Here is a 16,125-nt window from a genome sequence, read left to right on the forward strand (position 1 = left end):
TGAGTGACATTTCGTATTTCGGTATTTATTCATTTATTTGTCTTAAAAAGAACAACAGTCCAAAGCCATTCTTAAAAGAAGTTAGTATTTCATATAGTATGTGTATCTGTAGTAATTAAAATATATTTCTAAAAAAAGTGTTACATAAAGTGCTATTAATCCACACAACCAAATCACTTATACTAGAGAAAATAAGCTAAGACACTTCCTCCCTTAGCCCCCAAAAAAGAGAAAAAAAGGAGAGAGATGGTAGTTCCAATGACATTGTGGCTGTATAGGCCTCTTGACACAACCACTTTGATCAAAGACACTGACTGGATGAAACTGTATTATGAAATGATCACATCTCTACAAACAGTATAACAAAGTGGCTGGTCTGCGACATGAAATAATTAGTATTGCGATGGTTCTGTCATCTTTTCTTGGTTATATTCAACTGCGACTTTTCAAGTCTTTTCAAATCCACACCAATACTCTGTGCAAGAAATACATTGAGATTAAAAGACCAAAAGCTGAAAAAGCACAAAGCAGATGAAAAGCAAATTGCTTGAGCAAGAAAATAAGGAAATGAGCCATTTCTCCATGTAGTATCAGCAAATATAGCCTAGGTAGGTCTAATGAATTACTGACATCTTGAGCCTCTTACGGATCAAATACACCAAAACAAAAAAAACATCACATACATAGATAGCCCTTGTGCCACAATAAGTCACTTCTCATCTTTCATAAAACTCCCACAATCAGGTGAATAGCTCAAGAGAAACTACAAATTAAGGAACAGCCTACATCCATCTTAATTTGAAATTAATTAAACATGTGGACTGACAACTGCAAGGGCTTAAGAAGAGTCAAAATAATAAACATAAAAGCAAAACTCAGATGAAGACAATTATATAATAAAACTGTTTTTTCAACTGATTAGCATGCCTACCTAAAAGTGAGAACCGAACCACAAGATTAGAATGAACCCATCTGTGCTCTGGGAGTTTGTTCCTACTGTAGATCACATCTGAAATCGCTAAACCATACAAAACAAAATAGGTGTCAAGAGATACCCAGCAGTCAGTTCTTTGCTGGGCATAGTTATTTCACTAAAGTAATTAAGACAAATGCTTTCCCTCAAATGTTTTTATCATTTAACCTGCAGCCTAACAGTCTTCTCGTAATCTTTCAGTTTCAAGGCATTCTTATCTGAGCTTATAGTTAATTTTATTTCAAAATGAATTCAAATTTGCACATATACTGATGTGTATGTATAAATCATAGCACAGATCTACATATATTGGAATAATTTGAATGCATGAGGACATAAAATGATTGAGGCATCTTACTGTAAGACCGATACTCGCCATATAGTTCAATGGGCAACAGGATAAAGGCTTGGGAGGTGCAGTTTGGGCCTTCATCTTATTTCTCCTCAACACCCAGAGGAAGGCGCTATGAGACCAATGTCTAACACAGCAGAAAGTGTCACAAGTGTCCGTTCACATGGGAGTCTGAGGCACCCAGCATCTCTTTCAAGTGTTTGCGTCTTTGTGTAGTCCAGAGCGTCAGCAGAAGCTTCTGTGCTCAAATTAATTCCAATACTTGGATTTATATGTCCTCACATTACCCTTCCCATCGTCTTTCTCTCCTCTGCGGCGATGCCCCCCACCCCCCGGCAAAAAATGTGTCCCCATTATGCCATTCTATATTTCCAATGAAAGTCTGTCACAGGACACTCATCCGTCAGTCCCAATATCACAGTTGTCTCGATTTTGTTTTTCCAAGGGGATTATAACCGCCAAAAAAGATAACTGCAGCACCCAGGTAGGGAGAAGGTTAGTGTTGACAGACATTCACTACCTCACTGATCAGGTCCATCCTTGGTCTTGTCATAGAAGACTACTCTTTTTGGATCTGGGGGAAGGACAGAAATGTTTCAGTGTGTAGGCCCTGTGGAACGTAGTTAGCAATTCATAATGTATATTATTCAAACTTCAGCTTTATACCGTTTGAACATCAAATAGAAAACCCAATTTCACAACTTTGAAAACACTATACAGAAGAGAGACCTTTACCTTGTTTTTGCAAATTGAAAACATATTCCATTTCTGTATAGAAAAAACAAAGATCGATTAATACCTCCAGGTGCATAATATATTTTTACACACAATAATGTGATGCTAAAGGATTAAAAGCTTTTGATGCAAGTGAAATAGTAGGTTAAAGCTACCAATGTGTAATAACCAGTGCTCGACGTGGGCCAGAGCTGTCTGAAGTGCTGTACCGGCACCTCCAATTTTTTTAGAACTGCATACCGGCTCCTCTATGAAACAAAGTTGCCTATCGCCGGCCCGGATTCACACACAGCGTCAAAAAAAAGGTTGATCAAAGCGGAATGAAGGTGGGACATGAATTGAATAGCAATGGAGAGTGGGCATTCATTTCTTGATTCCACTTTGTTCAGGTTTATTTGCCACTAGTCTGTGAATCCGGTATATGCGTACCAGTAGACTGAGTTTGAGAATGCGCAGATTGAGAATGCGCCATGCCTGAATGCGCTTTTCCAAGTTGTCAAATAAGGGAAAGTCATGGAATTTTAATATTGCGTTTTCCTAAATACAGTATATTATCAATCTATCAGCCATGATCAGAATTAGGCTTAACCTTCAGCGTGTCTCTGTGTGCTGTGCATCATTTGCGTGTGTGCCAGTGGCACAACTAGTCATACTACAAGCTCTCTCGCTACTTAACCATTTAGCTATAAGCATTAATGTTGATGCCTTTCCACCAGCACGGTTGAGAAATAAATCTGATACCATTATTGGAAAGCTGGGATTCCGCTATTGAAACAGTAGCCTAGCCATGTAATTAAAAAAATATTCTAATAGCCTAAACGACAAACAACTTCTATGCCGTGCAAAGATATTTAACCTTATAAGGGTGGCCAACCATCCTATAGGAGAGCTACTGGGTGTGCAGGCTTTTGTTCAAGCCCCGCTCTAAAACACCACATTGTAGCCTAAACATCAGCTGCTCATATAGAAAACAGACCAGCAGCCTTCTAGTGTCAATACCACATTTATGCAGACTTTTTCATGTAGGAGTGACTAATTATTGGTCATGGAAATTTGGTTAGAAGTCATGAAATTCTATCAGTCAAAATGTGTATGAACCCTTAACAGTGAATAATCAGATATAGCTATAGCATAATGTACATGTGTGAACATGGTCTAATGGACCTGCATCACTTTCTTCCCAAGTCAAGCACTGGTACTACCATGTTTTTATAGAATTTACACAGCAGAACAAGAGAACTTACCTTTAGTGTGATAAGTAACAGCAGCTTTCAGATCAAACAACCCACAGCTACCTCTGTCCAGGCTCTTAGAGTGGGTCTGCTCTTTAGATGGACCCAACACCAGGTTGGTCAGGGGGGCCTGTGCAGGCTCATCACTAATGTCTTTACCAGAGGCCACAACTGCACCTAGACCCTTCACCTCAACCTTTGTCTCATCCAGTCCAGACAGCTGAGCCTTTACCCCATCCTCACCCTTTATTGTAGCAGGGGGGCAAGCTGGGGCACTAGTCCTTTTCTCTGAGTCTTGAGCCAAAGTGAGAAGGAAAGGCTCGGGGATTAATAGGCTAGCGTCAAGGCCTGGTTCAGCTGCAACAGCAGGGCATGGCTCCCCTTGAAATGTGACCACCGTAGCCTTTCCCTCCACAGCAGCTACCGGCCCGCTTCCACCTTCTGGCCCCACATTTGGCTCATTGATGAAGGACAGCCCCCACTGATTCTGGAAGATGTCCCCCAAGGCTTTCTGATTTGTCTGAGCAGCCGGGGTGTCCACTTGGCGAGCACTCGGGAGCACAGGTTGCATATTTAAAGGGTTTAGGGGGTAAATGAAAAGAGTACACTTTCTCAGATCTGCTGTAAGGTTGGTTGAAGAACTACAGTCATTGTCCAAAAAGGATGCTACGTTCTCCCCGCATGGGAGAGAGGGGGCTGGTGGAATACTACTAGCAGCAGGAGTAAAGAAGGTACCAACAGAGGGATAACAATTTCCATCTCCAGAAACAGGACCATTAGTAATGCTAGCTGAGGTGATGGTTTTCATAGCAGACATGGGGACCTGTGATAATCTATCAGGCAACTGAGGAGGATGCATCTCTCCTCCAGCTTGGGCTGCTTTGTGGAGGTTCTCTTTAACTTTACTTGCATAACTGATCTTGGGCACTATTTTAGCTCTACTGTTGTCCACAGGAAATACGGGAGGGGGCTTAAATAAAGTCCAAGAGTCCTCTTTTGTAGAGGTTGAGAGCTTGGCTTTGGGCCTATCCTCAAACTTTTTACCAAAGGCAACTGCAGCAGTTTTACTGTCTGAGTTTTTCTTCTGCAACTCGCCCATAGCCACTTCTGGGGCCCCCATCTGCCTGACTGCTGTCTGGGCATCTGCTTTATGGACAAGTCTCGAGTTCACCGCTTTCTCCATTGGTTCAAGTCCAGAAGCTTCTGGCTCCTGTGTAGCATTACCCTGCTGCATGGCTCTCTCCTTTTCACTTGTCACATGCTCTGTGTTCTTGATGCTGTTGCGTCTGGCCTTGCGTTTCTTAGGAGTAGTATATCCACTTTCTGAGCCACTGCAATCGTTGTCAGGGGGTGACTTGCTGGAGTAACCATTGGTAATATGAGCAGAGTTTACCACCCCATTCAGAAGCAAAGCAGAATCCTTGTCCAACAGCTTGCCCTCATAGTCATTAGTGAAATCCAAGTCCTTGTCGCTGTCCATATTCTTCTTGTGATCAAAACCTTCTTTGCTGTCCATTTTTGAAAATGTGGTATAAACCTTTCGTGTTGACTTCTGTTTTACATTAGTGTTTATCAAATGTCTGTTACCATTGCTGCTGGTGGGACGAGGGATACAAAAAAAATAATTTGCAGACAGTATCTTCTCCCCCTCCACGTCACTGGTGTTTATTTTCCCATTGCCTGTAAATGGAAACAAAAGAAAATTGCACTGCCAGTGATAGAATAACATGTGAACAGACGCACAAACATAAGTCCAAGGAAATTCCATAATTCCCTACCACCTCTCTATATCAAAAGGGACTAACAGCCCTAATCTGTTTACAAGACCTATGCAACCTCGAAGCTCCTTTTGCAGGAAACATGGTGAGGCCTTTATAAGACGCTGCTGTATCATGGCAATTTAGACTGAATAGGTCAGCTGGTAGCAAGCAACCATGCCAGTGCCCAGATCAGATTCCCTTGAACATAGTAGTCCCATAGCCTACTTGTTAACAGATACCATACTTAAGTCACTTCAGAAAAACGTGTGCTGTATGTAGAAATAGCCATTACCTACAGTCCTAGAACTTTTAGTAACCGGAAGGTGGTTGTCAGTGTGACTGAGCCTGACTTTGCTAGCTAATTCAACAGTATTTACCACACTAGCGTCTAAAGACAAAGATTTCAACTAAATTAATGATTTGCCATCTTGCTCCTAAGATATCTGTATACAATATGAGTTAAACATCTTAATGTTATAGAATAACAAATTGTGTTAAGCGTTTTATTTTCCTTATCTGAACTGAAGCGAAGGTTCAATGTATGCACAATTTTGTTTGCATGCATACCATCAAGTCTAAACTAGTCTAAATAAACTGGCGATGCTACAATTACATTTCAAATCATGTAGCTAAAACATCAGTAAGCAATTGTTTCAGAATTGTTTATTAAAAATCTAAATCCTATGCATCAATCAGCTAACTAGAAAGACAACTGTGTTAACACTCCACAGGTCATCTACCCAGGCTAACATGTTTGCGTGGCTTCATGGCTAGTTAGATAGACGCAACAGGCCCGACCAAGCCGCAGCTGCGTAAGTTTAAAATGTCTGGCACTAGCTCCAGTAGTTATTTAAATCACTGGAAAGTCTCAAAATTAAGGTAAGTAACTACTCATCTTGCTTTGGTAGCCCTGATTGTAGCCAAGTGGTAATTTGTAAACAAAATAACATTGAAACGTATTTTATGCTCTCTCTCTCGGTATTAGGATTAGCCAGTTAGCTCGTTAGCTTCCCCGCTTGCATTTTCTAACATGGCCGACAGGAAATGGCAATTCAGAACATTCCAGTGGAGCCGGCTTGTTTTTGTTAACAAAATATTTCACGGAATTCATACCAAATTAGCCCTTACTTTGTGGGGTAAACTCAACGTATTCACGTCACAAAATAATTGAACTACAAAATGACTAATTAGTCACACAGGGGAATTGTCAGAGTACCATACATGTAGAAATGGGTGGTAAAACCGGCGCACAAGGTCAATCCCCTCTGTCAAACCACCAGCGACAGCTGTCACGCGACGTTTAACTATCCCTAAACTAGCCATACTCAACTCTAGTCACAGCTAACTAATACGTTAAATTGATATTTACCAGCTCGCTACCATCCTGCTATGACTGTCTTGCGAGCTAGCACGCTACATTGACGTCGGTAATAATGTGGCTATCTAGCTAGTTAAGTAATTTGTATTAGCTGGCTAACTTTTCCGGATGGCCCAACCTGTTTTCTTCGTCTGCGTTTCCTGGTACTGGAAGTAGATCTGATCATTTTTTAGAGATGATTTGTATTGAATATGATTTCTTTCTTCTCCATAGTGGTGATATCGTCTATCTTGTGCCCGATCTTTGGGCTGTTCCTCCATTGAAGTGTTAGAATAGAATATCCGAGTCCTACCAGTGTGCGCCGTAGCTCACTGGGCAAGTTAAGCAGAAACAGGGACCATCTCAATTGTGAGACCTCGCGTCCTTTCTCCTCGTCTCCTTCTCAAAACCCATTGGAGGAGAAGATCAGAGGGGCGGTACCTCTGGCTTTCTCATACAATGGGTTTTGAGAAGGAGAGAGGACGCGAGGAGAATTCAAATTAAGATCTTCCCACAGTCTCCTTTCCAATCAACGCGACTGACAAACGGAAGCTATTCGAGGCCTCTGTGAACGTCAGCAGTATGTCTAAAAAGTATCAAAGTCTACTATTTTTGGTGGTTCCCCACCATCATTGCAAACAGAGGTATTGTAAATACATATAAATACAGGTTGAACAAAATAATAGTTTATGCGAGATTATATAGAATTCAAGCAAATGTGAAATGCCACAAGTGGTCTTCACGACCTTTGAGATCTGCTGAGACCATAGAGATAGATAGAGGACTCATCTTCATATCTGGGCTATTATGGCATCTGTGACAGCATGGGCAGCGCCATTGAGGCTATATTCATGATTTACCTGCAGTGCTGGTGAACTGAACCAAATCTTGCATGTCATTCATTTATTGTGGCCACTAGATGGTGGTGATATAGCTAAAATCAATTTACAAACCAAAGGCATTCAAATTTGAAGAAGACTGCTCTGACAATTGTCTGATAGCTCCCTACCACTGAAATATCCAAGATGTCCGATTCATGGACTGTCCTTATCCGAGTTGCATCCGGTTTATACAGACCCATTTCACATGCACACTAGCACTCAGTGCTCACAAAGAGCAGTGCAAGCAGCGATGACATCACACTGGCGTACCGGACACCCCAGCAGCCTCCGCAAATATATATATATTTTTAACTGATTGAAAGTATAAGCGGATATTGATGAACAAATGTGTGGTCAAGGCTACGATGGTGCCAGTGCAATGAGTGTGGTCAAGGCTACGACGGTGCCGGGGCATTGAGTGGAGTTTATTCAGGTGTTCAAAGGCGCATTTCAGACCAAGAGCCTAATGCTTCTTAGGTAGTTCTTTATGAGTTTTAGCTTAGAAAACGATCTCTCCACAGAAGCGACAGTTACAGGGATGGTAAAAACAGCTTGATTGCCGTGGCAACATCAGGGAAACTGCAAAAGGGAGTGGTACTTCAACTACAGCAGTTCTGCAACATCTTTAATTTGACCCCCTTATTCTCCTCAGTTGCCGGCCTTAACATGTTACGGAAAGATAGCAACTGTATAGGAAGCTCTGTGGACAGGTTGTCTGAATACTGGACAGCCAATAAATTAAAACTGTGTGTAGCGCAATGGACAGATAATCCACTATTTCTCAGGAAAGTCTGGGTTGGCAATACTCAGTATAGAAATAGTCTGGCCCGCAACCTGGACCTAAAGGTTGTGGTGAAAACATTTGCACACAAAAGAAAGAGGACTTCAGAAGACCAGGGGAGTCTCTCAAGTTGGATTTGATTGAATTTACTTAGAATATTGCAGCCCATTTGTGTAGGCTATTAGCCATACAAACCTCGCAGAGTTCAACAATAAATAGTGGCTGCATTTATCCTCGAGCTGACTACTTTTTCCCCCTAATTGTTTGGATATTTGATGTCATTTTAATAAAACGCTTTTAAATAGCTGCTAAATATGGTATAAGCTATAGATAGTACACTGCATAATGAAACAATCCCTAGTAGGCTAGTGTTTTGAGGTTGAACTGACTGTATTATTTGACATTAATAGACTGGTTTTATTGATAAAGGAATTTATATGTTTAAAGTAATGATTAAAGTATTCCACCCTGAAATCATATAATTGTATGAAATGTGTTAGAGTCATAATTTAATAATGTGTGTGACTAGACCATTGTGTTACTATTTCGCAATATGAGCTGGGTATAGTTGAGAAAACAAAGGACAACTGAACTACACATGACCTGGTTATAACTCTGAAAACTGACAACAGGAAAGAGGGCCCTTCCAAGGCCCCTCTAATCTAGGGAGGAGAGGAACGGCTATAAACTGCCACGCTGGTAGAAAAGTGATAAACTGTGTGTGTGTGTGTGTGTGTGTGCGTGTGTGTGTGTGTGTAGGTAGGTGGGGGTGGGAGTTATAAAATGACTGTGTTTGCTTTTTTGACTTCAGAGTACGCTCTGAATAAAGAATTAACCTTTTGCAGAATCTGATACTTTGCCTGATTATTATTAAACCCAGGGTCTTACAAACCTCTGGGAATTGGTCAAAGTTATAAAATAGTTGAGTTATCATCATTGGGATTGAAAATTCTTGTGACATTTATGCACAACAACTTTCTATCCAAGCTGGGAGAGAGTGTGAGGATGGCTCATGTCATTCAGGTATCCTACTCAGGACAGTTGTATATTCAAAATATATATATTTTAAAATAGGCAATGTTTGAATTTCCAACTTTAATTACTGAACAAGTAATGTATTTATTGCCACCAGCTAGAAGTCTCAAACTGATAGCATTGCAACACCGTGTATGGCTTCTTGAAATGTTAGGCTTAACTTCTTATGGCTGGGGGGCAGTATTGAGTAGCTTGGATGAATAAGTTGCCCAAACTAAACGGCCTGCTCCTCAGTCTCAGTTGCTAATATATGCATATTATTATTAGTATTGGATAGAAAACACTCTAAAGTTTCCAAAACTGTCAAAAATATTGTCTGTGAGTATAACAGAACGGATATTGCAGGCGAAACCCTGAGGAAAATCAAACCCGGAAGTGGCTTCTATTTTGAAAACTCCATGTTCCATAGCCTGCCTTTGCTCCATTTAAAGGGATATCAACCAGATTCCTTTTCCTATCGCTTCCTCAATGTGTCAACAGTCTTTAGACATAGTTTCAGGCTTTTATTTTGAAAATGAGCGAGAACGATAACATCGCGTCATTGTATGGCCGGGTGCCAGCAGCGTTTTGTATGCGTAATATCCGTAATGTCCATAGAAACATGTCAAACGTTTTTTATAATCAACCCTCAGGTTGTTTTTAAAATATATAATCGATAATATATCAACCGCAATGGTCTTGTTCAGTAGGAGAGGGAAAGGAAATGGCTGTCCGAACTCTGTTGCGCAAGCAAAACTCATGTAACAACCTGACGCGATGTTATCTTTCTGGCTAATTTTTCAAAATAAAAGCCTGAAACTATGTCTGAAGACTGTTGACACATTGAGGAAGTGATAAGAAAAGGAATCTGGTTGATATCCCTTTAAATGGAGCAATGGGAGGCTATGGAACATGGAGTTTTCAAAATAGAAGCCACTTCCTGGTTTGATTTTTCTCAGGGTTTCGCCTGCAATATCAGTTCTGTTATACTCACAGACAATATTTACAGTTTCGGAAACTTTAGAGTGTTTTCTATCCTAATTGGTCAATTATATGCATATTCTAGCATCTGGTCCTGAGAAATAGGCCGTTTACTTTGGGAACGTTATTTTTCCAAACATAAAAATAGTGCCCCCTAGCTTCAAGAGGTTATTAACGGGATTGCAGCCATAACAAGTTTCAACATGAGAAAATGACAACCAAATACACCTATCAATAAACATTTATCCATTAGCCAAAGCAAAGCTATACATGCCCTGGCTCCACAGAGAGCCTATAATTGATTCAATAGGTATGCAGCCGCATAGACATGTCGCAATTTCAGCACCATGCACAATGATCGATGGTCTATTCTTTGTGAGTGGCTGTCTGGCTGACACATTCAATTACATTTTTTTAAAGGGGGAGGGGTGAACTTCAACCTTGCAGGGTCCAGAAAAACATAATCCCCAATAATGACGACAGGATTTTTTAAATCTCTTTTCTATGTGGCCGTCTATGGAAATTGTCTTTCAGGGCCCGGATGTCAGTTAAACCGAGGTACAGAAGCAAAACTATAGGAGCAGATAAAACTGTGTTTCTAGACCGGAACCCTGGCCCCTTGCTCCTGACCAGAGGAGAAAGACTTCCCCCCTCATTGAAATTCAAGACCCTGGTATGAAAGGCATTGTCAGGAAAAAACAGGATCCTCCATTATAGTGAATGGAGGTAATCTTTGTGTAAATATTTTTTACAAATAAATAAATTTTTCTTCAAAGACAATCATGGTACCAATAATTGCTTCTAATAGAGCATTGCTTTCAGAAAGTATTCAGATCCCTAACCTTTTTCCATATTTTGTTACAGCCTTGTTCTAAAATGTATTAAATTCATGTTTTTCCTCATCAATCTACACACCCCATAATGACAAAGTGAAAACAGGTTTAGAGCTTTTTGCAAATTTATAAAAAATAATAAAACAGAAATACCGTATTTACATAAGTATTTAGACCCTTTGCTTAGAGATTCGAAATTGAGCTCAGGTGCATCCTGTTTCTATTGATCATCCTTGAGATGATTCTACAACTTGATTGGAGTCCACCAATGGTTAATTCAATTAATTGGACATGATTTGGAAAGGCACACCTGTCTAAATAATGTCCCACAGTTGACAGTGCATATAAGAGCAAAAAACCAAGACATGAGGTCGAAGGAAATGTCCGTAGCGCTCAGACAGGATTGTGTCAAGGCACAGATCTTGGCAAGGGTACCAAAACATTTCTGCATCATTCTTCAATGGAAGAAGTTTGGAACCACCAAGACTTTCTAGAGCTGGCCGCCGGCCAAACTGAACAATCAGGCGAGAAGGGCCTTGGTCAGGAAGGTGACCAAGAACCCAATAACTCTGACAGAGCTCCAGAGTTCCTCTGTGGAGATGGGAGAACCTTCTAGAAGGACAACCATCTCTACATCCCTCCACCAATCAGGCCTTTATGGTAGAGTGGCCAGACGGAAGCCACTCCCCAGTAAAAGGCACATGACAGCCCGCTTGGAGTTTGCCAAAAGGCACCTAAAGGACAAATCAGACCATGAGAAACAAGATTCTCTGGTCTGATGAAACCAAGATTGAACTCTTTGGCCTGAATTCTAAGCGTCACGTCTAGAGTGAACCTGGCACCATCCCTACGGTGAAGCATGGTGATGGCAGCATCATGCTGTGGCTGGGTTTTTCGGCAGCAGTGACTGGGAGACTAGTCAGGATTGAGGGGAAGATGAACTAAGCAGAATGTCCTCCACCCGAACCCAACACCGCTCCTCTGGGCCACACTCCTCCCAGTCCACCAGATACTGGAGCCGACCCCCACAACTTTGGGAGTTCAGTAGGGATCTGACAGCGTACGCCGGGCTCCCCTCGATGTCCAGGGGTGGAGGTGTGTCGTGGGGGACAGCATCAGCTAGTGGACCAGAAACCACCGGCTTGAGAAGCGAGACATATAAAGGGGAGGAAATGAAGGTAATGGAGTCCAGGTGTAATGATTGACACGTGCACGTAATGATGAGTTCCAGGTGTGCGTAATAAGGAATCCCAGGAGCAGTGGTTAGTACTCTGGCGACGTTGAACGCCGGAGGGGAGAAGCAGGAGCAGATGCAGATGCAGACGCAGACACAGACGTGACAATACCCAAGAAAACTCAAGACTATAATAGCTGCTAAAGGTGCTTCAACAAAGTACTGAGTAAAGGGTCTGAATACTTACAGTGCCTTGCGAAAGTATTCGGCCCCCTTGAACTTTGCAACCTTTTGCCACATTTCAGGCTTCAAACATAAAGATAAAAACTGTATTTTTTTGTGAAGAATCAACAACAAGTGGGACACAATCATGAAGTGGAACGACATTTATTGGATATTTCAAACTTGTTTAACAAATCAAAAACTGAAAAATTGGGCGTGCAAAATTATTCAGCCCCCTTAAGTTAATACTTTGTAGCGCCACCTTTTGCTGCGATTACAGCTGTAAGTCGCTTGGGGTATGTCTCTATCAGTTTTGCACATCGAGAGACTGACATTTTTTCCCATTCCTCCTTGCATAACAGCTCGAGCTCAGTGAGGTTGGATGGAGAGCATTTTCAGTTCTTTCCACAGATTCTCGATTGGATTCAGGTCTGGACTTTGACTTGGCCATTGTAACACCTGGATATGTTTATTTTTGAACCATTCCATTGTATATTTTGCTTTATGTTTTGGATCATTGTCTTGTTGGAAGACAAATCTCCGTCCCAGTCTCAGGTCTTTTGCAGACTCCATCAGGTTTTCTTCCAGAATGGTCCTGTATTTGGCTCCATCCATCTTCCCATCAATTTTAACCATCTTCCCTGTCCCTGCTGAAGAAAAGCAGGCCCAAACCATGATGCTGCCACCACCATGTTTGACAGTGGGGATGGTGTGTTCAGCTGTGTTGCTTTTACGCCAAACATAACGTTTTGCATTGTTGCCAAAAAGTTCAATTTTGGTTTCATCTGACCAGAGCACCTTCTTCCACATGTTTGGAGTGTCTCCCAGGTGGCTTGTGGCAAACTTTAAACAACACTTTTTATGGATATCTTTAAGAAATGGCTTTCTTCTTGCCACTCTTCCATAAAGGCCAGATTTGTGCAATATACGACTGATTGTTGTCCTATGGACAGAGTCTCCCACCTCAGCTGTAGATCTCTGCAGTTCATCCAGAGTGATCATGGGCCTCTTGGCTGCATCTCTGATCAGTCTTCTCCTTGTATGAGCTGAAAGTTTAGAGGGACGGCCAGGTCTTGGTAGATTTGCAGTGGTCTGATACTCCTTCCATTTCAATATTATCGCTTGCACAGTGCTCCTTGGGATGTTTAAAGCTTGGGAAATCTTTTTGTATCCAAATCCGGCTTTAAACTTCTTCACAACAGTATCTCGGACCTGCCTGGTGTGTTCCTTGTTCTTCATGATGCTCTCTGCGTTTTTAACGGACCTCTGAGACTATCACAGTGCAGGTGCATTTATACGGAGACTTGATTACACACAGGTGGATTGTATTTATCATCATTAGTCATTTAGGTCAACATTGGATCATTCAGAGATCCTCACTGAACTTCTGGAGAGAGTTTGCTGCACTGAAAGTAAAGGGGCTGAATAATTTTGCACGCCCAATTTTTCAGTTTTTGATTTGTTAAAAAAGTTTGAAATAACCAATAAATGTTGTTCCACTTCATGATTGTGTCCCACTTGTTGTTGATTCTTCACAAAAAAATACAGTTTTATATCTTTATGTTTGAAGCCTGAAATGTGGCAAAAGGTCGCAAAGTTCAAGGGGGCCGAATACTTTCGCAAGGCACTGTATGTAAATGTTGATATTTCAGTTTTTTTTATTTTATACATTTGCAAAAATGTCTAAAACATTTTTTGCTTTGTCATTGTGGGGTATTGTGTGTAAATTAATAAGGGGAAAAACAATTTTACACATTTTAGAATAAGGCTGTAATGTAACAAAATGTGGAAAAAGTCAAGGGACCTGAATACTTTTTGAATGCACTCACTGTATGTCCTTGAACCAATTATTTTAAAATCACCCACAGAAGAAATTAAGTATAATTTAGTTGCTAATGGCAGCCTGCAGTAGCCTGGTAGGCCTTCAACTTGAGTTACTCAATGAGAGACGGAGCACTGAGCTAACCTGCAACGTCACTTCCTAGAATAGCTCAAACTGCGCAGTCGAATCCCCACCCAGTTGACTACTTTAAAATGGTAGAAGCCCTCAATGGCAATGTCGAAATTAAAACGAGTTATACCTAGCAATGTATATAAACCCTGAATTGCTGATGCTATGTATTGGCCAGTGAGAGGCTTTGATGGAGCATTCCTCCATAGGAATGAATGGAATTCTACAGTATTTCAGTGAAACGTTTCAAAGACAAAATTACATATATTTAAGTATTTTATTGTTGTAGTGGGTACAGTAACATTAGAACTTTCATTTTTTTTTTTTTTTGATCACATAATTTAAAAGTATGAATTAAGGTGTCTGTAATAGAATAAACATGGAAAAAAACAAATGTATACATTAATAAAATATTTTTTAGACTGGTGGGGGAGAGCTAAGATGGAGGCGCGGTGATTTCAAAACAGCGCCCATTGTTAGTCATTTAGTGTATATACATCATTGGTTATATCCATCTAGAGTCCTCTATCTATCTCTATGGCTGACACACAATGTGTGGTACTAACTGCACAGCAGAATGCTTTTTACAATTTGTAATTCTGTAATGTGCTCCATTCTAGCTGGTATTCAACTCACACAGGATATAATTTAATCAACATACTTAACTGTCTGTGTGAAAAGCATACCAATTAGATAATATTGTTGAACAAAATTTTGAATTTAAAAAAATGTGTTGTTGTAGCCATCTGACATTTATTCAGTGGGGTGTGGTGTGTGGTGGACAGCAGTGGTGGAAAAATAACCCAATTGTCATCGTTGAGTAAAAGTATAGATACCTTATTAGAAAGTTACTCAAGTGAAAGTCACCCAGTAAAATAGTACTTGAATAGAAGTTTTTAAAGTATTTGGTTTTAAATATACTTAAGTATCAAAAGTAAATGCAATTGCTAAAATATACTTAAGTATCAAAAGTAAAAGTATATATAATTTCATATTACTTATATTAAGCAAAGCAGACTTATTGTCTTGTTTTTAAAATTTCCGGATAGCCAGGGGCACACACCAACACAGACATTATTTACAAAAGATGCATGTGTGTTTAGTGAGTCCCCCAGAACATAGCCAGTAGGGATGACCATGTGTTAACTTGATAAATGTGTGAATTTCACAATTTTCCTTTTCTGCTAAGCATTCAACATGTAACTAGTACTTTGGGTTGTCAGGGAAATGTATGGATTAAAAAGTATATTTTATTTTGGAATGTAGTGATGTAAAATTATAAGTTGTAAAAAATAGAAATAGTAAAGTAAAGTACAGATACCCCAAAAAACAACTTAAGTAGTACTTTAAAGTATTTTTACTTAAGTAGTTTACACTTCCGGTGGACAGCTCTTCCCCTGTTTGAGCTACTGTAAATTGCTATCCAGGCACCAGGTGGTGCCATTTCATAGTTTATAGATTTCATCCCATAGATTTCATACACTTTAAATGCTGGTCGTCAATGAATGTTTGACCACTGAGAGCGACCCTGAATTTGGCCTTTATAAGCACATACTGATATTAATCCTTGTATAGACATATGTCCTAAGGGTACTACCATGCCATAATAAGAAATGACCTTGAACTGTGTATAGCTTTCATTATAGCATGAAGATAACTCCGCTATTTCCCATATACTTATTGATTACCATAAGGCACCACTATACATCTCATCACAGAAGATATGTAATATTGGACATCAAAAGAGAATCCTTCCCCATAGAGAACCTAGACACTGCCAGTTCCAGTGATTCAGCCCCCCCCCCCCCCCCCCCCCCCCCCCCTGAGGAGGGTCACCCTTCCCTTCCCCCCTCAGCCTGCTCTTTGAGGCGCTGGAGGT

General features: G+C 40.6%; 2 protein-coding genes across 2 annotated transcripts in view; one reads left to right on the top strand and one right to left on the bottom strand.

The window, feature by feature from the left end:
* Window positions 1-515: 515 nt before the first annotated feature.
* LOC110537261 (nuclear fragile X mental retardation-interacting protein 2) lies at window positions 516-6,771 on the bottom strand. The gene is made up of 4 exons (XM_021623168.2): window positions 6,549-6,771; window positions 3,305-4,972; window positions 2,061-2,093; window positions 516-1,899 (listed from the first exon to the last, which is right to left on the bottom strand). The coding sequence occupies exons 1-4, from the start codon at window positions 6,688-6,690 to the stop codon at window positions 1,847-1,849; spliced, it is 1,896 nt and encodes a 631-aa protein (XP_021478843.2). The 5' UTR covers window positions 6,691-6,771; the 3' UTR covers window positions 516-1,846.
* Window positions 5,500-16,125, top strand: part of LOC110537260 (dystrophin-related protein 2) — a 39,819-nt gene continuing 29,193 nt past the window's right edge. Inside the window, exon 1 of the mRNA XM_021623164.2 lies at window positions 5,500-5,931. The gene's annotated coding sequence lies outside the window, so the exon portion shown is untranslated. The remainder of the gene's footprint in view (window positions 5,932-16,125) is intronic.

Source organism: Oncorhynchus mykiss, chromosome 12 (genome assembly GCF_013265735.2).
Source record: "Oncorhynchus mykiss isolate Arlee chromosome 12, USDA_OmykA_1.1, whole genome shotgun sequence".
NCBI lineage: Eukaryota > Metazoa > Chordata > Actinopteri > Salmoniformes > Salmonidae > Oncorhynchus > Oncorhynchus mykiss.

Coding starts and splice junctions, on each gene's coding strand:
- LOC110537261 (XM_021623168.2), bottom strand. CDS start 6,690: ATGGAGGAACAGCCCAAAGATCGGGCACAAGATAGACGATATCACCAC. Junction 2,094..3,304: donor TGTTACTTATCACACTAAAG/GTAAGTTCTCTT, acceptor TTTTCTATACAG/AAATGGAATATGTTTTCAAT. Junction 1,900..2,060: donor TTTCAATTTGCAAAAACAAG/GTAAAGGTCTCT, acceptor TCCTTCCCCCAG/ATCCAAAAAGAGTAGTCTTC.